Source organism: Dermacentor albipictus, chromosome 1 (genome assembly GCF_038994185.2).
Source record: "Dermacentor albipictus isolate Rhodes 1998 colony chromosome 1, USDA_Dalb.pri_finalv2, whole genome shotgun sequence".
NCBI lineage: Eukaryota > Metazoa > Arthropoda > Arachnida > Ixodida > Ixodidae > Dermacentor > Dermacentor albipictus.
In genome coordinates this window covers 129,095,942-129,118,761 of record NC_091821.1, presented here as the reverse complement: position 1 = coordinate 129,118,761, position 22,820 = coordinate 129,095,942, and the positions used below count along the sequence as shown (strand labels likewise).

General features: G+C 50.3%; 1 protein-coding gene across 5 annotated transcripts in view; it reads left to right on the top strand.

Annotated features, from left to right (window-relative positions):
* Positions 1-7,415: 7,415 nt before the first annotated feature.
* Positions 7,416-22,820, top strand: part of LOC139049801 (tRNA methyltransferase 10 homolog B-like) — a 71,934-nt gene continuing 56,529 nt past the window's right edge. For 2 of the 5 annotated variants that reach the window (XR_011508573.1, XM_070525604.1), the window contains exons 1-3: positions 7,416-7,548; positions 7,963-8,089; positions 21,249-21,375. Coding sequence is in view for 4 of the 5 variants with exons in the window: in XM_070525604.1 (XP_070381705.1) it covers positions 8,001-8,089; positions 21,249-21,375 (216 nt within the window). In the remaining variant the exon portion in view is untranslated. Of the gene's footprint in view, positions 7,562-7,962; positions 8,090-20,702; positions 20,848-21,248; positions 21,376-22,820 lie in introns of those variants that run through there. The other 3 variants (XM_070525607.1, XM_070525611.1, XM_070525613.1) reach the window with 3 other exon arrangements.

Genomic DNA, 22,820 nt, shown 5'->3' with positions numbered 1-22,820 from the left:
ATTCAAGGAGCAAAAGCCCCTAGATTTTCTCTCTCACGCCCGCTCTTACTCGCGCTTGGGCACAAACGGCTGGCGACCCCTCAAATGAACGTCTCGTCAGAGAACCGGGCGCGCCGGCGCACCTAAAATGGCGGACGCTGTGTGAAGGCCGATGTCTGCGTTTTTCTTTTTTTGTCTTACTTAGCACCGAAGCAAGAGAGATGTACTTCCGCTTCGTCTGCTTGCTCCCACGGTTGTGCGGTCACGTGCGCAGCTACCGAAACTATTGGCGTCGAGCTCCACCACTGGAAAAGCTGGCGCTACCGTCGGCGTGACGTGCTATTAGGTATCACGTGGACATAGCGGCCGCGTCGGCTGCTTCGAGAGCGCCTAAGCGAGCTGAAAACGAGAGTTTAAATTCCCTCGTACGCTGCGGTCCTCATTTAGTGGCGAGATTTTCCCGCTTCGAGTGTCTCCTTTACAACGCTTGAAAGCACTTCAGTAGGTAGTGGCTGCCTTTGAAGGCGCGCAACATGGTAGGCTACTGCTCGGTGCCGCAGTGCCGGACTTACGCAACGGAACCCGGTGTCAGCCTTATTCACACGTAGCCGCAGGACAAGAAGCTGCGTGAAGCTTGGCTCGAGAAACATAAAACTGGCAAACGGTCATTGGCTACAACTCGAGTATGCAGCAAGCACAGACGCGAGAAAGATTTCTGCTACGCCGCCGGGTATGCGATGTTCGGAAAACGCGCACTGAGACGCTCGCCCGAGTCCGCTGCCCGACTAATGTCATGACAGTTTGGTCTATGAACTTGTCGATGCTATAGATACTGGCAAGTTCGCTGGAGTGGAAAGTGAGTGGTAAGAAGCACATTAAAAAAAGCATGACATATGGTCATGTTTGTGATATGGATTAATGCACTGGATTACCAAAAAAGAAGCAGCGGGAAATCGCACGCTGAGAACGCCGATAAACATACAGTGCGGCGCAGCTCGAGAAGTAATATTGAAACGTCCAAGAATTTAGAAGAAAAAAAACATTGAATCGTCGCGACGGCACATCACAGCCTCTACAATGAAATTATTTTTGAATAGCTCTGATAGCCCCCACGCAACAATGGTTGCTTGTATACTGTCAAAATTAATGCTCATATTCTGCGCCCTAAAGCTCATGGCACGGTGCGAAAACGCGCACGCGGTGAAAGCGAAACAGTACGCTGACAAGCATCCAGACGCGCAGTCGGTCGCTGCGAATCTGTGCGATCGCTGCATTGAGGCTTCATTCTATTAGGCTCCATTTAGTTATACAAACACTATAAGAACATATTTCACATACTCTGCTCTCAGCGTTTGCCTACCTTTCACGCAAGAAGCCGGTTCGGGAGACTCCATCGCGGCGACCGCGCGCAGTGGCGTTCACTGTACGTGTTCGGTAAAGAGACATAGCGTCTGCAAACGATTGTGTGCTTTCAGTTTGCCCAAGATTATTTAGACAGTAAAAAACTTCTCTCATCGTTTCAAAAGTACTTACAGAAATATCCGGGGAGCTCGCGCGTGGTGTTTTCAGTGAGCGCTGACAGCAAAACCTATAAGGAGCGCGCCACGTGATCCCTCATACTACGTCAGCGAGGCGCTTCCGATAGATGGCGACTCCGTAACTCCTCGCCGCCAATGCCATTTTCTACCGTGTTCCAGCGCGTGATCATGCTCTGTGATCTCCTTGTTCTGCCTCAGTATTCGTGTGGCACTGAATTATACCGTTAGTCATATATCCTTGTGCACAGCGCGCAAAATCGTGCACTGCGAGCGACACCGTCAGCGGAAGTGCGTAGCACCGAAAAAAAAAGCGAGGAGAAAAAAAAATGAAGGCGGGGCCTGTGACGTATGCGTCACCGATCTTCGAGGTCTGGTATGGGAGAACGCAGGAAAGGAATTTCGCTTGCGGAGGCTAGATGGAGTGAGTGGAGAGAAAGTGCTTGGCAGTGGAGCTGTCTTCGCTCTGTCTTGGCGTTCCCCGAACCTCACCAGTGGCCGCCACTCTTGCTGAGGCAGGTGCCTGGCCCCTGTCACTACTCTTCCTGCAATAGGGGTTACGACACATTGATCGCCTACACCATGCCGCAGATGGTCAAGCACTCCTGACCCGCTACGCTCCAGGCCAGCATCACACATGGGACGGCTGTGTGGCCTCTATAAGGAAGTCATAGGGGACACGCCTGCAAACGCTGTACAGCCTCGCCCACCACAGCGGCCACCATCGCCTCGCCTCGCCTCGCCCACCATCTCAGACTCGCCCACCATCTCGACGGAGCTGCCAGGTGTCTCGAAGAACCGTTCCCCAACATGTGCCCTACAGTAGACGGCAGCCTCTCTCCTCCAAGAAAGACTTGGGGACCACCTTCACCTCTTCGTCGACGTATACGTGATACAGGAGCATCCACAGCAGCCTGCGTTGCACCGGCCCTACAAAAGAGCAAGCTGTGCCGTCTCCCGGGACATGCAAGCTCTACCGCAGCAGAGCTAGCAGGACTCCACCTTGGTGTGGACCTACTGGCAGAGAAGCTACCAGCGACCCCGGCAGCCATCTTCTGCGATTCCAAGGCGGCGCTACTCTGCCTGCAGAGCCCTGACAGGGCTAGCCTTGGGGTTGCGCTGCTCTCTTCAAGACTGACTGCCCTTCAGGACACAGGATGCTCACTATCCCTGCATTGGCTACCGGCACACGTGGGGATCCTGGGCAATGAGGAGGCGGACACTCTTGCAAAGAGTGCCCATCACTCAAGCGTCCGCCTCATTCCTGCTGTAACAGCCTCAGACTTCTCGAGACATAGGCTGCCAACATCGCCTGCCACCCGGACGAACGGGTATCCCTGGGCCGGCCTCCACGGCCTCTTCCACAGCATGGCCTCCCACGAAGGGATGCCTCGTTACTGCTCCGACTGCGAGTTGGCTGCTATTGGACGGCAGCCCGCCGGCACCGCCTTGGGAAAGCCACCTCGTCAGCCGGTGCCTTCTGCGGTGAACCAGAGACTCTGGAGCACCTCCTGCTGGCCTGCCCTGCTCACCTGCAGCACCGCGGCCGACTTCTGCAGGAGTTCCACCGCCTGGGGCTCCCATGTTCACGACAGGAAGATATCCTCTTCCCTTGTCGTAATTAGCTACCAGCCTTCCCGTCCAGTACCTCGACTCGTCGGGGCCCTCGGCGAGACTATAGGAAATTTCTACAAAGACCCCGAGGTGGTGGGGTGGCCTAACGGCCACCCCACCACCTCGGGCTTCCTGATCCGCCACAACTTCGCTTCTGCTGGGCCACCTCCTATACGGTCTATCACCAGCCTACTACTCCGGTCGAGCCCACTGGGCCCTCTAGGCCGAGCTGCTCTGATGCTGCTAGGACGACCCTCTACCTTTCTCCCTCCTACCCTCTCTCTCTCACACACACAACGATAATCGTCATCGGCCTTGATGCGTTTCCTTTCTTGAAAACGCCGCGCCCGCTACTTTCCTGTCGGGAATGCTATGTCATGCTGATAACGCGCATGTCGTTCGTTACTGGAAAGTACCGGGCTCGCAGCGTTAAAGAAAGGAAACGCGTCAAGGCAGATGACGATTATCGTTGTGTGGCAGAAGGGGCCCTCCAAAGGGTGTAAACTTTTCTTAGAGTGTAAAAATAATTGCACCCTTTGGCGTGTATATTTGCCACACAACGATAATCGTCATCTGTCTTGTCCGTATTTCCTTTCTTTAACGCGGCGCGAGCCCGGCACTTTCCAGTAACGAACGGCATGCGCGTTATCAGCATGACATAGCATTCCCGACAGGAAACTAACGAGCGCAGCGTTTTCAAGAAAGGATGCCGGCAAGACAGATGACGATTATCGTGTGGCAAATATACGCTCCAAAGGGCGTAAACTTTTCTTAGAGTGTATACATACGAAGTACCAAGATTTCACCGCTGTTATGATTGGGAGTTGAATCCCATCGCTCGTGATCCGTTGTCAAGATTGGAGTCGTGCATGAATTAGAAGGTAGCTGGCCCATGCCGTCGTCCAACTTATCCACGCTGAGGACGTTGATGAAGGGAAAGACTGCTTCTCATCGAGAACGAGGAATATGGGTATATTTACAGTATTTATATCAGTCTAACATGAGTGCTTGAGAGAGAGTGTCAGTCTAACATGACTGCTTAAGAAAGTCTATTGAGCATCCGCACAACAGCCGTGTATAAACACTCGGTCCTCCCCCGATTTCAACCTGGCGGAAACCTTCGTCCAGTCATCGTAAACACGCCGCCTCTCCGCGGGACGGTTTACACACACACACGTACACACACACACACAGGTGCACGGTCCGGAGCCGACGTCAGAGAGGCTTCGTAGAACTCGGAGCCGACCCGCGCAGTGCGCCCGGGTAGCCTTTGTCTTGCCGGGGGTTTCCGACGACCTTCCCGCGGCAACTCCCCCACTCATAGCAGATCAGGTCCGCGTTGGGGAGTTCGGTAACAATAGTTGGCCCGCCGAACTCATTCAGTCACAACGGCGACGAGGCTAGAGCGTAACGGTGGCGGTTTCAGCACAAAGCCTGCTTCGTCAAACGCATTCTAGTTGAAGCGACGGAGAGTGGAGGACGCGCGTATTGTTCCCGACACAAAGTCGACGTAGTCACGCCGTGGTAGAGGTTGGCGGTGGCGCTCCAGGAAAGTTGCGGCCACTGTCGCAACTGGACGGCAAAACTTGCAATGCAGCTGGCCGTTCTTAACACCGCCAATTCTCGCCCCTTACTTGTTTTTGAGACTTTCTTTGCCAGGATAAAATTATAATTCCTACTTAAATCGTGAACAGTGTGCTGGGTTCTATCACTATAAATCATGATGATTTCTTTTCCATCAACTTCTCACAACACATTCTGTCCAGTTGTCAGTCCCTTTAAACACAAGGCAGTTAACTGTGCCATGTCTTATGCAAAACGAGGTAGACTTCAAAATGTGATCTTTTTGAAAATTTTGAGCAAGAACAGTGCAGCAGTGAGCGCAAAACCTATTTCGAACGTATGCAGTGAAATATGCAGGACCCTGTAGTGCAGTTGAATGCAGTCGTCACCCCTTGCTGTCACAGAAGCAGAACATGTTGGTCGCGAGCTGCGATGCAAGGCATACACTCTAAGAACAGTTTACACCCTTTGGAGTGCCCCTTCTGCCACACAACGATAATCGTCATCTGCCTTGATGCGTTTCCTTTCTTTAACGCTGCGAGCCCGGTACTTTCCAGTAACGAACGGCATGCGCGTTATCAGCATGATAGCATTTATGACAGCATGCTATCATGCTGATAACGCGCGTGCCGTTCGTTACTGAAAAGTACCGGGCTCGCAGCGTTAAAGGAAGGAAACGCATCAAGGCAGATGACGATTATCGTTGTGTGGCTGAAGGGGCACTCCGAACGGTGTAAACTGTTCTTACACTCTTAAGCAAAATTACACCCTTTTGCCACATAACGATAATCGTCATCTGTCTTGTCCGCATTTCCTTTCTTTAACGCGGTGAGCCCGGTACTTTCCAGTAACGAACGGCATGCGTGTTATCAGCATGACATAGCATTCCCGACAGGAAAGTTGCGGGCGCGGCGTTTTCGAGAAAGGAAACGCAAGCAAGGCAGATGACGATTATTGTTGTGTGGCAGATATACACCCCGAAGGGTGTGCTTTTGCTTAAGAGTGTAGAGTACAACTTTAGTTCCTTCTACTGTATAACATTTTTGGCGTCAAAGTCATGACTGGGACAAGTACTGACGTTTGGTGGCGTCATGCCTAAACGCACGAGACGTTCATTTGAGGGATCGCCAGCCGTTTGTGCGTAGGCGCGAGCAAGAGCGGGCGCGAGAGAGAAAATCTGGGGGTTTTGCTTGTTGAACAGATGACTCTGCCTAGGCACTACGGCGGAGGTTTCTTGTAGACGTTTGTCCCTAGGCGCGCCAAGTATCTGTAAGTTCGGCGTGCCGGCATTGCGGAGTGGGATCGAGTTTGGTTACGCTCGGGCGCTCGCTGCCGGCGTGGTAAAATAGGTGAAGCAGCGGGCACTGACGCCCGATTTAGCGACCGCTATGTCGGACAGACTGTCTCGCACCTGCGGCACACGTGCTAAGTCAGTCGTGGTGGATGATAGCTTTCTCGCGCCTGACGGCAATGTACCTTGTAAATAACATCGCAGATGTTTCTGTGGGAGCAGTATACCGTAGTAGAGCCCGGGCAGCATATATTGATAATCTAGAAGGCAGAGTGCCTTAGCAACCGCGGTTGAACGCGGTTGGCTGAAAGACTGCCGTTGACGATGACTGGCTGAGCACCAGCGCCACAGGTGCGAAAAAGTCTGTCCGACGTACCTTCTTACGCAAAGTTCTGACTGGTGTTGCAAAAGTCGCGGGGCGTGGTAGCGCTGAACTTAGCGCCACAAGTTGGAACTTAGCGTCACAAGTTGGACACCAAAGCGGCAATGGGGAGACACCAAAGCTAGAACCCGGACTGCTTCGTTGGGGCTCGCCGAGGCCTGAGCGTGTCAGAGGTGTTTAACATCGGCTGTGCCAAATTTTTATGCGAAGACCCCCTGGCACGCTTTGGCCTCTGCGGCCCCAACCCGCGGGCCGCCCTGCTTCCAGCTTTGATTCCCTCGCTCCCCCTTGAGTGTCCCGGAGATCCTGCACCGCCTGCTTTATTATAACCTCAGGTGCTCTCCTGAGGCTTCCGTTTGCCGGTTACATGTGCCATCCTGGAGAAGTGCTCGTAAAAAATCCAATCTATCGTCGCAACGAAAAAATCGACCCGCGACTCGTACAACACCAGTCAGAACCTTGCCCCTTCAGACACAGCGATCACCAAATGGGGCGCCCGTGCCCACTAGTTGCCTCACCGCGCGGGCAGTCAGCGGCTGAGCGTAACAAACTCGACCGCACTCCGCAATGCCGGCACGCATCTGTGATGTTATTTGCACGGTACGTAGTACATCGCCGTAAGGCGCGAGAGAGCTATGCTCCGGCACGACTACGACTGACTTAACACGATCGCCCGCTAGTGCGAAACAGTCTGTCCGACACAGCGGTCGCCAAATGGGGCGTGAGTGCCCGCTGCTTCACCTATAAAAAAAAATAAAATAGCATGGTATTTATAGTATTTCACCGCACCGGCAGCCAGCGCCCGAGCGAAACTCGACCCCACTCCGCAATGCTGGTATGTCTAGGGGACAAACGCATACAACACACGCTAAGAAACCTCCTCCGTAGTGCCGGTAGTGCCTAGGCAGAGTCCCAAGGAGCAAGAGCCCCGAGATTTTCTCCCTCATGCCTGCTCTTACTCGCGCCTGCGCACAAACGGCTGGCGATCCCTCAAATAAACGTCACGTCCAAAACGCTGGAAACGAAACTGTCTTTCGAAGAACGCGTAGCTGGTACAATGAGCAAGACAATCCAATCCAATTTATTTTCAAAACAACTCATGGCGTGGTTTGCTTAGCTCCTCGTGGTCGGCATGGTTTTTTGTCGTCTCGGTGCTTCCAAGTAATGCGTGACATAAGATTGAGGTTTGTCATTCAGGTAGTCTTTTTGCTAGCCTTCTCGTGCCCTGTATATAGCCTGCATGTATTTGATCCATCGTGCTCGGATTTAATAATGGGGTGTCTGTCAGGGGAGGTTGTTTTGATCATCGCACTCCTAATTATCCTCGTTGATACAGTGCTGATGAGCTAGTGTTATAATGGCAGCAGCCTTCCTGTCACCAAAGAGCCACTATGAGCCTTTCTAAACATTTAATGACTGAAGCATTGAAGCTGGCGTAGGTTGTGAGGTGCCTTCAGTTTTCGCCAGCTTGAGAGGGAAAAAAAGAAAGTACAAGGAAGTTTGATACCGTGCAAAAGATTGGTACCGAAAACTTTTTTTCTTTGCACATTATATTCATTCAATGTCGATTGAAAATATCCTTTTACCTCCTGTTGCAGCTCACCAGCGGATACTATGGAGAGCACAACCCCGATCCATGAATATCCGTTGTTTGCTACCGGTGATAATGCTGTTGATGAGACACAAAAGCAGCAGGCGCATGTTGCTGAGCCACATGCATTGTCGGTAAGCTCCTGTGCCGTATAATGACCTCTAGGAAGCTGTTTTTCACTTAAGTGTTTATATTTGAGCATCTTGCGCTCTTGGGAACGCAAGGCGTGTTTTCGTGGCGCGATCTTGCGTTCTTCCGGAACCAAGACCAATTATCAATGAGCTCTTTAGAAAGATGGTGAAACATGCTGATTAATCTGTCTGAGCTCGCAGTTTTGAATGCTAGGCTCACCCAGGTCTGTGGTTTTACATTTCTACCGAAGGAATTACAAAAAAAAAAATCATTCAATCCTAACATGTTATTTTCAAAAGTAATAAACTGCTTAATATGATAAGAATGTGAGATGAGTGTTCATAAGACAGTGGTAAGGTTAACAGGTTTTAAACATTATCACAAAAAATATCCTGGTTATAGTGATCGCTGTAATGTTCAGTTTGACTAACTGTTATTCATGAATATTCTGCAAAGGTGGAAACTTGGGTAAGTTGATTTGTGATAGAGTGAGAACAGTGCACACTAACACAGTACGAATTAAAGGTTCACATGGACATTGTGCATGACTACCGTTTATATTGTCTTTGTGTTGACTGTTCTCTGTGTACCTCTCTGTGAACCACTGTAAGCTTTAAGTTCCAATTCTGTTTTTATCCTAAAGAAATGAAATGGACTGCAAAACAGTCAATGCACTGAACACTGGGATCAATGCTGTCTTGTCTTTGCTGACATTTTATGGAGGGAGGACATCTTTGTGATTTTACTGAATGAAATAATTCTTAGTAATTGCAAGTGCATGTTTGAAAGGTGAGCTTTCACACTTCAAGTATTTGGCATGTTGTGAGCTTGAACAATATATTAGCTGGACACTTCTTGTGACAACTACAAGATTTGACAAAAACAGTAAATACCATAATTACTTGGTACACAAGACAAGCTACAAATTAAATGCTGAAAGTTTTATTAATCAAAGGTAGTATGTTTAGCACGTTCTGATTGACAATGATGCCAAGACTCTTATAATATAATAATATTTGGGGTTTTACGTGCCAAAACCACTTTCTGATTATGAGGCACGCCATAGTGGAGGACTCCGGAAATTTTGACCACCTGGGGTTCTTTAACGTGCACCTAAATCTAAGCACACGGGTGTTTTCGCATTTCGCCCCCATCGAAATGCGGCCGCCGTGGCCGGGATTCGATCCCGCGACCTCGTGCTCAGCAGCCCAAGCCAAGACTCTTAAAAGCCTTGTACGTTGCAGCAAAAAATCCTATACATGGCCTTCGAACAAAAAAAAAAGTTGAAAAGTCCCTATATTTAGGGACATGTATCTACATTAGGTAACACTAGTTGCATTGTGTGTAAGTATTGAAGGCACATCTCACTCCAATTCCTACACTACAAGCGCACCATGATGACTATCGTCTCATGAATGGCTATCATGATGGATGAACGTCAGTAATGTGATATACTTCCCTGAGCACCAGAGACGGCTGTCTCTTGTGGACACTGTGTAGTGTACTGCTGACTCGTGAGGAGGCTGAATCGCCTTCTTCAGTCCAGCGCACCCTCAAGTTCAAGCTACTCAATGATACAGGACAGAAAATCCGGACATGTTATTACTACGTGAGCTGCAAGCTAAGCAAAGCGTGGCACATTCATAGACACCAATATGCTGACTAACGTTAGTGTAGTTGACATCAGCATTGACTGGATTAATGCTGTGCAAAACCTCAAGAAAGTGTCCAAGATTCCACTAATTTGCAAAGACGTACATAGTCCTCACAATTCTTCCTCATTCATCATCAATGTACACTGGGTGCAGGGACATGGCCAAAACCAGTACAATGATCTAGCGGACAGAAATGCATTCTCTATTTCCACACCGGAAATTCCGCCTGCTTCTCTCCGTCTCCGGGCCCCCGCTCTGTCCTATACAGAAGTTGTCCTGACGAAGACAAGTCTCCTTGTCGAATGTTGCCTTCAGGGACATCCCTTGTTTGACCATTGTTGTTCACAGAGTTAACGCACACATGTACCTAAATTGCTCCATGTGTCTGCTCCCTTTCCCATAATCTCACTTGGGTGGAGGAAGTCTCTCTCCGGAGACTACAGGCTCAGGCGGACCTTACACCTAACCAGGCACGTACCCAGGATTTTTTTTCGGGGGGGGGCCCACCACCTCCATCATCATCATCATCATGTTTTATGTCCACTGCAGGACCATTGTTTCATCTGAGCGTCTCTTTCAGGTACACTATACGTGGGGTACCGCGGCTGCTGTGACTACACATATACCACACTGCAAAGACACTGCCGCAGAACACTATAGCGGATCCAGAGCGCCAGCTTTGTGCGCCAATTTCCATTTCTCTCTCCTTATTACTTTATAACATTTCCCCCTCTCCATGAAAAGTACCAGACCGGACTTTTCCTGGCTAATCTATCTGCATTTCGCATGTTTATTTCTCTCTCTCTCTCTCTCTCTCTCCGAGTCCTCTTTCTAAAGATATATTTCGCGGGCTTTCTTTTAAACGGAGAAGAGCCACGCAAGAGAGGGCACGCCGCAGACAACTCAAAGGGATGTTTTCGAATGTGTTTTAACGCCTGTAGTATATAAAAATATCTGGGGTAAGTATAGGAACACAGTGAAAGACAATACGCGTATTCCAATGTGCTCTTCGAAATTCAGTGAATTTGATACAGAATTAGAGCGACTTCGAGCAATCCGGCGATGTGCCGGGCGTAGATACCGACGCACGAAGTCAGTAAACGATCTACAGACTGCTAGACGCCTACAAAAGAAGATCCAGCGCCGTTTAGATAAACTGAAGTCACAACGCTGGACTGCTTTCTGTGAATCGCCAGACCCTCGTAAGACCCGATCACACTTACGGAGGACGATGCAAGGGCTTAGGACACCACCCACACAGCGGTCTCCATTCAAGGCTGTGGCCCTCTTCATCAACGAAGAGATATTGATGTCGCAGAAGTCTTCTGTGCCAGATTATCGAGGCAACTCACAGCTCCCAAGAACATATCTCAATCCATCAGCTTCCCGCAACCACGTTGAGCCCCGCATGGATCTACCTTTTTCCATCCATGAACTCAAGGCGGCGCAAGCTTTGTGCAGCCGTATACGTCTTCACCAGGACCTGACGAAATTTCTTATAAAGCTCTGTGTTATCTGGGTGAGCGGGCGAGGAGTGTTCTGCTCGAAATGCATAAAGAATCCTGCCTAACTGGCAAACTTCCCCCAAGCTGGATGACTAGTCGCGTCGTTCCGCTACTGAAGCCTGGCAAGTCTCCGTTGGAGCTTTCATCGTATCGACCGATCGCATTGGCGAGCTGCATGGGCAAAGTCATGGAGAGGATGATCATCGGGCGCCTGGAGTGGTACTTGGAATACCACCATGTCTACATGCCATGGCAGGCTTCCGATGTGGCCGCTCATCGATTGATAACGTCGTCGACCTGGTTAACTACGCTCAGCACCAAAAAGGATGTAAACGTCTCTGCGCTTCTTTGTTCCTTGACGTCAAAGGGGTGTACGACAACGTTACACATAAAGCCATCCTCGCCCCTCTCGAAGAGGTAGGCCTCGGTGGTCGGACGTTTAGATGGATATATAGCTACCTCTCTATGCGACCTTTCTTTGTGAGCACCGAGGACGGCCACGCTCCTATACATTACATACTGTGGCGTCCCACAGGTCGGCGTGCTGAGCCCTACGTTGTTTAACCTCACGCCGATTGGTCTCCTTGATCCCGTTCCAAAAACAGTTAAATTATCTATGTACGCGGACGACATTTGCGTTTGGGCGTCCGGAGTGACACGCTTACAGCTGCGTGGAAGGCTCCAAAAAACTGCCGCTCAGACTACACTCTACCTCCGCAATCAAAGCCTGGAGATTTCATCGCATAAATGTGTATTAATCAATGCATAATCGCATAAATCCGCATAACAGTGTATTAATCAATGGTCAGACGACACCATTTGTATGGTCTTAGAAATTCTTCGGTGTCATAACTGACAGAGATATATCATGGAGCCCCCATGTATTGTACACGAAGAAGTGGTTGACGAGAGTCTGTCAGTCCTTCGCTGGAAAGACCTGGGGAATGTCCACAAGCGTTATGCTGCGACTATATAGGGTACTTTTTCTCGGCTTTTTGCGGTCCAGCTTGCCAGGTATTGACTAACGCAAGTAAAACAAGCCTACGTACTATTCAAAGCGTTCAGGCTGAGGCGGTCAGGATTTGTCTAGGTCTTCCTCGAAGTGCGTCAACGGCGGCAACCATTGCAATCACCAGAGACCACCTCATCAAGACCCACATCACAGTTGAAGCACTAAGACTGCACGTAAAGCACCTTGCCCGCACTCCTTGACTCCAGCTAGCCTCTCTACCTGCGGAGAGACCATGCGCCTCGTTCTGCCGAACGGTATCCGCACATCGTGAGGCTCTACCATCTTGCTTCACACCTGCCGCAAGACCTTCGACTCCTCCTTGGTGTCTCATTCAACCAGAGATCAACCTGACAATACCTGGCATCCGGTAAAAGCTCTTAAACATCTTACCTTACTCCTATTAAATGAGAAGTACCGGTATTACACCCATATATACACTGACGGACAGATGCAGCAAGGATGCTCCGCCTATTTTCACGCCAATGCACTACGTCAGAGTGGAATGAACCATATTTTATGCACACCCGTTTATGCACCCTGGATCCAACGTTAAGCCTCAGACTTCTACCAAGACTTCTTCGAAGAGACGCGACCCTTTTATGTGCTATTGTTGGGCTACGCATTTACCAATGCCTACGCGTTCCGCATAGGGATGACCGACACCGCAGCATATGGTGCTTGCGGCGACGAGGAAACAAATCGTCATGTTCTATGCCAGTGCCCGCAGTACAGTGTCAATCGCTTTCCGTCGTGCTGAATCAGTTGGACGACCGGCCTCTGTCGGAAGAAATAAATCTGAAACATCGACGCGACTTGACATCGCATCAGAAGGCCGGGCAAAGGCTACTGCGCTTCTTGAGATCGACCGGCCTGTTTGAACGCCTGTGATTGGAACGCCTTTTCTGTTACCTGCTTCCTTGTTCTTTCTTCTTTTTCTTCCTTTTTTTTCTCCTCTCGCTCTTTGTCGTCTTTATAACTCGTATACGAGTTGTAAGAAACCTCATCCGTAGGGCCTAGGCAGACTCATATTCAAGGAGCAAAAGCCCCTAGATTTTCTCTCTCACGCCCGCTCTTACTCGCGCTTGGGCACAAACGGCTGGCGACCCCTCAAATGAACGTCTCGTCAGAGAACCGGGCGCGCCGGCGCACCTAAAATGGCGGACGCTGTGTGAAGGCCGATGTCTGCGTTTTTCTTTTTTTGTCTTACTTAGCACCGAAGCAAGAGAGATGTACTTCCGCTTCGTCTGCTTGCTCCCACGGTTGTGCGGTCACGTGCGCAGCTACCGAAACTATTGGCGTCGAGCTCCACCACTGGAAAAGCTGGCGCTACCGTCGGCGTGACGTGCTATTAGGTATCACGTGGACATAGCGGCCGCGTCGGCTGCTTCGAGAGCGCCTAAGCGAGCTGAAAACGAGAGTTTAAATTCCCTCGTACGCTGCGGTCCTCATTTAGTGGCGAGATTTTCCCGCTTCGAGTGTCTCCTTTACAACGCTTGAAAGCACTTCAGTAGGTAGTGGCTGCCTTTGAAGGCGCGCAACATGGTAGGCTACTGCTCGGTGCCGCAGTGCCGGACTTACGCAACGGAACCCGGTGTCAGCCTTATTCACACGTAGCCGCAGGACAAGAAGCTGCGTGAAGCTTGGCTCGAGAAACATAAAACTGGCAAACGGTCATTGGCTACAACTCGAGTATGCAGCAAGCACAGACGCGAGAAAGATTTCTGCTACGCCGCCGGGTATGCGATGTTCGGAAAACGCGCACTGAGACGCTCGCCCGAGTCCGCTGCCCGACTAATGTCATGACAGTTTGGTCTATGAACTTGTCGATGCTATAGATACTGGCAAGTTCGCTGGAGTGGAAAGTGAGTGGTAAGAAGCACATTAAAAAAAGCATGACATATGGTCATGTTTGTGATATGGATTAATGCACTGGATTACCAAAAAAGAAGCAGCGGGAAATCGCACGCTGAGAACGCCGATAAACATACAGTGCGGCGCAGCTCGAGAAGTAATATTGAAACGTCCAAGAATTTAGAAGAAAAAAAACATTGAATCGTCGCGACGGCACATCACAGCCTCTACAATGAAATTATTTTTGAATAGCTCTGATAGCCCCCACGCAACAATGGTTGCTTGTATACTGTCAAAATTAATGCTCATATTCTGCGCCCTAAAGCTCATGGCACGGTGCGAAAACGCGCACGCGGTGAAAGCGAAACAGTACGCTGACAAGCATCCAGACGCGCAGTCGGTCGCTGCGAATCTGTGCGATCGCTGCATTGAGGCTTCATTCTATTAGGCTCCATTTAGTTATACAAACACTATAAGAACATATTTCACATACTCTGCTCTCAGCGTTTGCCTACCTTTCACGCAAGAAGCCGGTTCGGGAGACTCCATCGCGGCGACCGCGCGCAGTGGCGTTCACTGTACGTGTTCGGTAAAGAGACATAGCGTCTGCAAACGATTGTGTGCTTTCAGTTTGCCCAAGATTATTTAGACAGTAAAAAACTTCTCTCATCGTTTCAAAAGTACTTACAGAAATATCCGGGGAGCTCGCGCGTGGTGTTTTCAGTGAGCGCTGACAGCAAAACCTATAAGGAGCGCGCCACGTGATCCCTCATACTACGTCAGCGAGGCGCTTCCGATAGATGGCGACTCCGTAACTCCTCGCCGCCAATGCCATTTTCTACCGTGTTCCAGCGCGTGATCATGCTCTGTGATCTCCTTGTTCTGCCTCAGTATTCGTGTGGCACTGAATTATACCGTTAGTCATATATCCTTGTGCACAGCGCGCAAAATCGTGCACTGCGAGCGACACCGTCAGCGGAAGTGCGTAGCACCGAAAAAAAAAGCGAGGAGAAAAAAAAATGAAGGCGGGGCCTGTGACGTATGCGTCACCGATCTTCGAGGTCTGGTATGGGAGAACGCAGGAAAGGAATTTCGCTTGCGGAGGCTAGATGGAGTGAGTGGAGAGAAAGTGCTTGGCAGTGGAGCTGTCTTCGCTCTGTCTTGGCGTTCCCCGAACCTCACCAGTGGCCGCCACTCTTGCTGAGGCAGGTGCCTGGCCCCTGTCACTACTCTTCCTGCAATAGGGGTTACGACACATTGATCGCCTACACCATGCCGCAGATGGTCAAGCACTCCTGACCCGCTACGCTCCAGGCCAGCATCACACATGGGACGGCTGTGTGGCCTCTATAAGGAAGTCATAGGGGACACGCCTGCAAACGCTGTACAGCCTCGCCCACCACAGCGGCCACCATCGCCTCGCCTCGCCTCGCCCACCATCTCAGACTCGCCCACCATCTCGACGGAGCTGCCAGGTGTCTCGAAGAACCGTTCCCCAACATGTGCCCTACAGTAGACGGCAGCCTCTCTCCTCCAAGAAAGACTTGGGGACCACCTTCACCTCTTCGTCGACGTATACGTGATACAGGAGCATCCACAGCAGCCTGCGTTGCACCGGCCCTACAAAAGAGCAAGCTGTGCCGTCTCCCGGGACATGCAAGCTCTACCGCAGCAGAGCTAGCAGGACTCCACCTTGGTGTGGACCTACTGGCAGAGAAGCTACCAGCGACCCCGGCAGCCATCTTCTGCGATTCCAAGGCGGCGCTACTCTGCCTGCAGAGCCCTGACAGGGCTAGCCTTGGGGTTGCGCTGCTCTCTTCAAGACTGACTGCCCTTCAGGACACAGGATGCTCACTATCCCTGCATTGGCTACCGGCACACGTGGGGATCCTGGGCAATGAGGAGGCGGACACTCTTGCAAAGAGTGCCCATCACTCAAGCGTCCGCCTCATTCCTGCTGTAACAGCCTCAGACTTCTCGAGACATAGGCTGCCAACATCGCCTGCCACCCGGACGAACGGGTATCCCTGGGCCGGCCTCCACGGCCTCTTCCACAGCATGGCCTCCCACGAAGGGATGCCTCGTTACTGCTCCGACTGCGAGTTGGCTGCTATTGGACGGCAGCCCGCCGGCACCGCCTTGGGAAAGCCACCTCGTCAGCCGGTGCCTTCTGCGGTGAACCAGAGACTCTGGAGCACCTCCTGCTGGCCTGCCCTGCTCACCTGCAGCACCGCGGCCGACTTCTGCAGGAGTTCCACCGCCTGGGGCTCCCATGTTCACGACAGGAAGATATCCTCTTCCCTTGTCGTAATTAGCTACCAGCCTTCCCGTCCAGTACCTCGACTCGTCGGGGCCCTCGGCGAGACTATAGGAAATTTCTACAAAGACCCCGAGGTGGTGGGGTGGCCTAACGGCCACCCCACCACCTCGGGCTTCCTGATCCGCCACAACTTCGCTTCTGCTGGGCCACCTCCTATACGGTCTATCACCAGCCTACTACTCCGGTCGAGCCCACTGGGCCCTCTAGGCCGAGCTGCTCTGATGCTGCTAGGACGACCCTCTACCTTTCTCCCTCCTACCCTCTCTCTCTCACACACACAACGATAATCGTCATCGGCCTTGATGCGTTTCCTTTCTTGAAAACGCCGCGCCCGCTACTTTCCTGTCGGGAATGCTATGTCATGCTGATAACGCGCATGTCGTTCGTTACTGGAAAGTACCGGGCTCGCAGCGTTAAAGAAAGGAAACGCGTCAAGGCAGATGACGATTATCGTTGTGTGGCAGAAGGGGCCCTCCAAAGGGTGTAAACTTTTCTTAGAGTGTAAAAATAATTGCACCCTTTGGCGTGTATATTTGCCACACAACGATAATCGTCATCTGTCTTGTCCGTATTTCCTTTCTTTAACGCGGCGCGAGCCCGGCACTTTCCAGTAACGAACGGCATGCGCGTTATCAGCATGACATAGCATTCCCGACAGGAAACTAACGAGCGCAGCGTTTTCAAGAAAGGATGCCGGCAAGACAGATGACGATTATCGTGTGGCAAATATACGCTCCAAAGGGCGTAAACTTTTCTTAGAGTGTATACATACGAAGTACCAAGATTTCACCGCTGTTATGATTGGGAGTTGAATCCCATCGCTCGTGATCCGTTGTCAAGATTGGAGTCGTGCATGAATTAGAAGGTAGCTGGCCCATGCCGTCGTCCAACTTATCCACGCTGAGGACGTTGATGAAGGGAAAGACTGCTTCTCATCGAGAACGAGGAATATGGGTATATTTACAGTATTTATATCAGTCTAACATGAGTGCTTGAGAGAGAGTGTCAGTCTAACATGACTGCTTAAGAAAGTCTATTGAGCATCCGCACAACAGCCGTGTATAAACACTCGGTCCTCCCCCGATTTCAACCTGGCGGAAACCTTCGTCCAGTCATCGTAAACACGCCGCCTCTCCGCGGGACGGTTTACACACACACACGTACACACACACACACAGGTGCACGGTCCGGAGCCGACGTCAGAGAGGCTTCGTAGAACTCGGAGCCGACCCGCGCAGTGCGCCCGGGTAGCCTTTGTCTTGCCGGGGGTTTCCGACGACCTTCCCGCGGCAACTCCCCCACTCATAGCAGATCAGGTCCGCGTTGGGGAGTTCGGTAACAATAGTTGGCCCGCCGAACTCATTCAGTCACAACGGCGACGAGGCTAGAGCGTAACGGTGGCGGTTTCAGCACAAAGCCTGCTTCGTCAAACGCATTCTAGTTGAAGCGACGGAGAGTGGAGGACGCGCGTATTGTTCCCGACACAAAGTCGACGTAGTCACGCCGTGGTAGAGGTTGGCGGTGGCGCTCCAGGAAAGTTGCGGCCACTGTCGCAACTGGACGGCAAAACTTGCAATGCAGCTGGCCGTTCTTAACACCGCCAATTCTCGCCCCTTACTTGTTTTTGAGACTTTCTTTGCCAGGATAAAATTATAATTCCTACTTAAATCGTGAACAGTGTGCTGGGTTCTATCACTATAAATCATGATGATTTCTTTTCCATCAACTTCTCACAACACATTCTGTCCAGTTGTCAGTCCCTTTAAACACAAGGCAGTTAACTGTGCCATGTCTTATGCAAAACGAGGTAGACTTCAAAATGTGATCTTTTTGAAAATTTTGAGCAAGAACAGTGCAGCAGTGAGCGCAAAACCTATTTCGAACGTATGCAGTGAAATATGCAGGACCCTGTAGTGCAGTTGAATGCAGTCGTCACCCCTTGCTGTCACAGAAGCAGAACATGTTGGTCGCGAGCTGCGATGCAAGGCATACACTCTAAGAACAGTTTACACCCTTTGGAGTGCCCCTTCTGCCACACAACGATAATCGTCATCTGCCTTGATGCGTTTCCTTTCTTTAACGCTGCGAGCCCGGTACTTTCCAGTAACGAACGGCATGCGCGTTATCAGCATGATAGCATTTATGACAGCATGCTATCATGCTGATAACGCGCGTGCCGTTCGTTACTGAAAAGTACCGGGCTCGCAGCGTTAAAGGAAGGAAACGCATCAAGGCAGATGACGATTATCGTTGTGTGGCTGAAGGGGCACTCCGAACGGTGTAAACTGTTCTTACACTCTTAAGCAAAATTACACCCTTTTGCCACATAACGATAATCGTCATCTGTCTTGTCCGCATTTCCTTTCTTTAACGCGGTGAGCCCGGTACTTTCCAGTAACGAACGGCATGCGTGTTATCAGCATGACATAGCATTCCCGACAGGAAAGTTGCGGGCGCGGCGTTTTCGAGAAAGGAAACGCAAGCAAGGCAGATGACGATTATTGTTGTGTGGCAGATATACACCCCGAAGGGTGTGCTTTTGCTTAAGAGTGTAGAGTACAACTTTAGTTCCTTCTACTGTATAACATTTTTGGCGTCAAAGTCATGACTGGGACAAGTACTGACGTTTGGTGGCGTCATGCCTAAACGCACGAGACGTTCATTTGAGGGATCGCCAGCCGTTTGTGCGTAGGCGCGAGCAAGAGCGGGCGCGAGAGAGAAAATCTGGGGGTTTTGCTTGTTGAACAGATGACTCTGCCTAGGCACTACGGCGGAGGTTTCTTGTAGACGTTTGTCCCTAGGCGCGCCAAGTATCTGTAAGTTCGGCGTGCCGGCATTGCGGAGTGGGATCGAGTTTGGTTACGCTCGGGCGCTCGCTGCCGGCGTGGTAAAATAGGTGAAGCAGCGGGCACTGACGCCCGATTTAGCGACCGCTATGTCGGACAGACTGTCTCGCACCTGCGGCACACGTGCTAAGTCAGTCGTGGTGGATGATAGCTTTCTCGCGCCTGACGGCAATGTACCTTGTAAATAACATCGCAGATGTTTCTGTGGGAGCAGTATACCGTAGTAGAGCCCGGGCAGCATATATTGATAATCTAGAAGGCAGAGTGCCTTAGCAACCGCGGTTGAACGCGGTTGGCTGAAAGACTGCCGTTGACGATGACTGGCTGAGCACCAGCGCCACAGGTGCGAAAAAGTCTGTCCGACGTACCTTCTTACGCAAAGTTCTGACTGGTGTTGCAAAAGTCGCGGGGCGTGGTAGCGCTGAACTTAGCGCCACAAGTTGGAACTTAGCGTCACAAGTTGGACACCAAAGCGGCAATGGGGAGACACCAAAGCTAGAACCCGGACTGCTTCGTTGGGGCTCGCCGAGGCCTGAGCGTGTCAGAGGTGTTTAACATCGGCTGTGCCAAATTTTTATGCGAAGACCCCCTGGCACGCTTTGGCCTCTGCGGCCCCAACCCGCGGGCCGCCCTGCTTCCAGCTTTGATTCCCTCGCTCCCCCTTGAGTGTCCCGGAGATCCTGCACCGCCTGCTTTATTATAACCTCAGGTGCTCTCCTGAGGCTTCCGTTTGCCGGTTACATGTGCCATCCTGGAGAAGTGCTCGTAAAAAATCCAATCTATCGTCGCAACGAAAAAATCGACCCGCGACTCGTACAACACCAGTCAGAACCTTGCCCCTTCAGACACAGCGATCACCAAATGGGGCGCCCGTGCCCACTAGTTGCCTCACCGCGCGGGCAGTCAGCGGCTGAGCGTAACAAACTCGACCGCACTCCGCAATGCCGGCACGCATCTGTGATGTTATTTGCACGGTACGTAGTACATCGCCGTAAGGCGCGAGAGAGCTATGCTCCGGCACGACTACGACTGACTTAACACGATCGCCCGCTAGTGCGAAACAGTCTGTCCGACACAGCGGTCGCCAAATGGGGCGTGAGTGCCCGCTGCTTCACCTATAAAAAAAAATAAAATAGCATGGTATTTATAGTATTTCACCGCACCGGCAGCCAGCGCCCGAGCGAAACTCGACCCCACTCCGCAATGCTGGTATGTCTAGGGGACAAACGCATACAACACACGCTAAGAAACCTCCTCCGTAGTGCCGGTAGTGCCTAGGCAGAGTCCCAAGGAGCAAGAGCCCCGAGATTTTCTCCCTCATGCCTGCTCTTACTCGCGCCTGCGCACAAACGGCTGGCGATCCCTCAAATAAACGTCACGTCCAAAACGCTGGAAACGAAACTGTCTTTCGAAGAACGCGTAGCTGGTACAATGAGCAAGACAATCCAATCCAATTTATTTTCAAAACAACTCATGGCGTGGTTTGCTTAGCTCCTCGTGGTCGGCATGGTTTTTTGTCGTCTCGGTGCTTCCAAGTAATGCGTGACATAAGATTGAGGTTTGTCATTCAGGTAGTCTTTTTGCTAGCCTTCTCGTGCCCTGTATATAGCCTGCATGTATTTGATCCATCGTGCTCGGATTTAATAATGGGGTGTCTGTCAGGGGAGGTTGTTTTGATCATCGCACTCCTAATTATCCTCGTTGATACAGTGCTGATGAGCTAGTGTTATAATGGCAGCAGCCTTCCTGTCACCAAAGAGCCACTATGAGCCTTTCTAAACATTTAATGACTGAAGCATTGAAGCTGGCGTAGGTTGTGAGGTGCCTTCAGTTTTCGCCAGCTTGAGAGGGAAAAAAAGAAAGTACAAGGAAGTTTGATACCGTGCAAAAGATTGGTACCGAAAACTTTTTTTCTTTGCACATTATATTCATTCAATGTCGATTGAAAATATCCTTTTACCTCCTGTTGCAGCTCACCAGCGGATACTATGGAGAGCACAACCCCGATCCATGAATATCCGTTGTTTGCTACCGGTGATAATGCTGTTGATGAGACACAAAAGCAGCAGGCGCATGTTGCTGAGCCACATGCATTGTCGGTAAGCTCCTGTGCCGTATAATGACCTCTAGGAAGCTGTTTTTCACTTAAGTGTTTATATTTGAGCATCTTGCGCTCTTGGGAACGCAAGGCGTGTTTTCGTGGCGCGATCTTGCGTTCTTCCGGAACCAAGACCAATTATCAATGAGCTCTTTAGAAAGATGGTGAAACATGCTGATTAATCTGTCTGAGCTCGCAGTTTTGAATGCTAGGCTCACCCAGGTCTGTGGTTTTACATTTCTACCGAAGGAATTACAAAAAAAAAATCATTCAATCCTAACATGTTATTTTCAAAAGTAATAAACTGCTTAATATGATAAGAATGTGAGATGAGTGTTCATAAGACAGTGGTAAGGTTAACAGGTTTTAAACATTATCACAAAAAATATCCTGGTTATAGTGATCGCTGTAATGTTCAGTTTGACTAACTGTTATTCATGAATATTCTGCAAAGGTGGAAACTTGGGTAAGTTGATTTGTGATAGAGTGAGAACAGTGCACACTAACACAGTACGAATTAAAGGTTCACATGGACATTGTGCATGACTACCGTTTATATTGTCTTTGTGTTGACTGTTCTCTGTGTACCTCTCTGTGAACCACTGTAAGCTTTAAGTTCCAATTCTGTTTTTATCCTAAAGAAATGAAATGGACTGCAAAACAGTCAATGCACTGAACACTGGGATCAATGCTGTCTTGTCTTTGCTGACATTTTATGGAGGGAGGACATCTTTGTGATTTTACTGAATGAAATAATTCTTAGTAATTGCAAGTGCATGTTTGAAAGGTGAGCTTTCACACTTCAAGTATTTGGCATGTTGTGAGCTTGAACAATATATTAGCTGGACACTTCTTGTGACAACTACAAGATTTGACAAAAACAGTAAATACCATAATTACTTGGTACACAAGACAAGCTACAAATTAAATGCTGAAAGTTTTATTAATCAAAGGTAGTATGTTTAGCACGTTCTGATTGACAATGATGCCAAGACTCTTATAATATAATAATATTTGGGGTTTTACGTGCCAAAACCACTTTCTGATTATGAGGCACGCCATAGTGGAGGACTCCGGAAATTTTGACCACCTGGGGTTCTTTAACGTGCACCTAAATCTAAGCACACGGGTGTTTTCGCATTTCGCCCCCATCGAAATGCGGCCGCCGTGGCCGGGATTCGATCCCGCGACCTCGTGCTCAGCAGCCCAAGCCAAGACTCTTAAAAGCCTTGTACGTTGCAGCAAAAAATCCTATACATGGCCTTCGAACAAAAAAAAAAGTTGAAAAGTCCCTATATTTAGGGACATGTATCTACATTAGGTAACACTAGTTGCATTGTGTGTAAGTATTGAAGGCACATCTCACTCCAATTCCTACACTACAAGCGCACCATGATGACTATCGTCTCATGAATGGCTATCATGATGGATGAACGTCAGTAATGT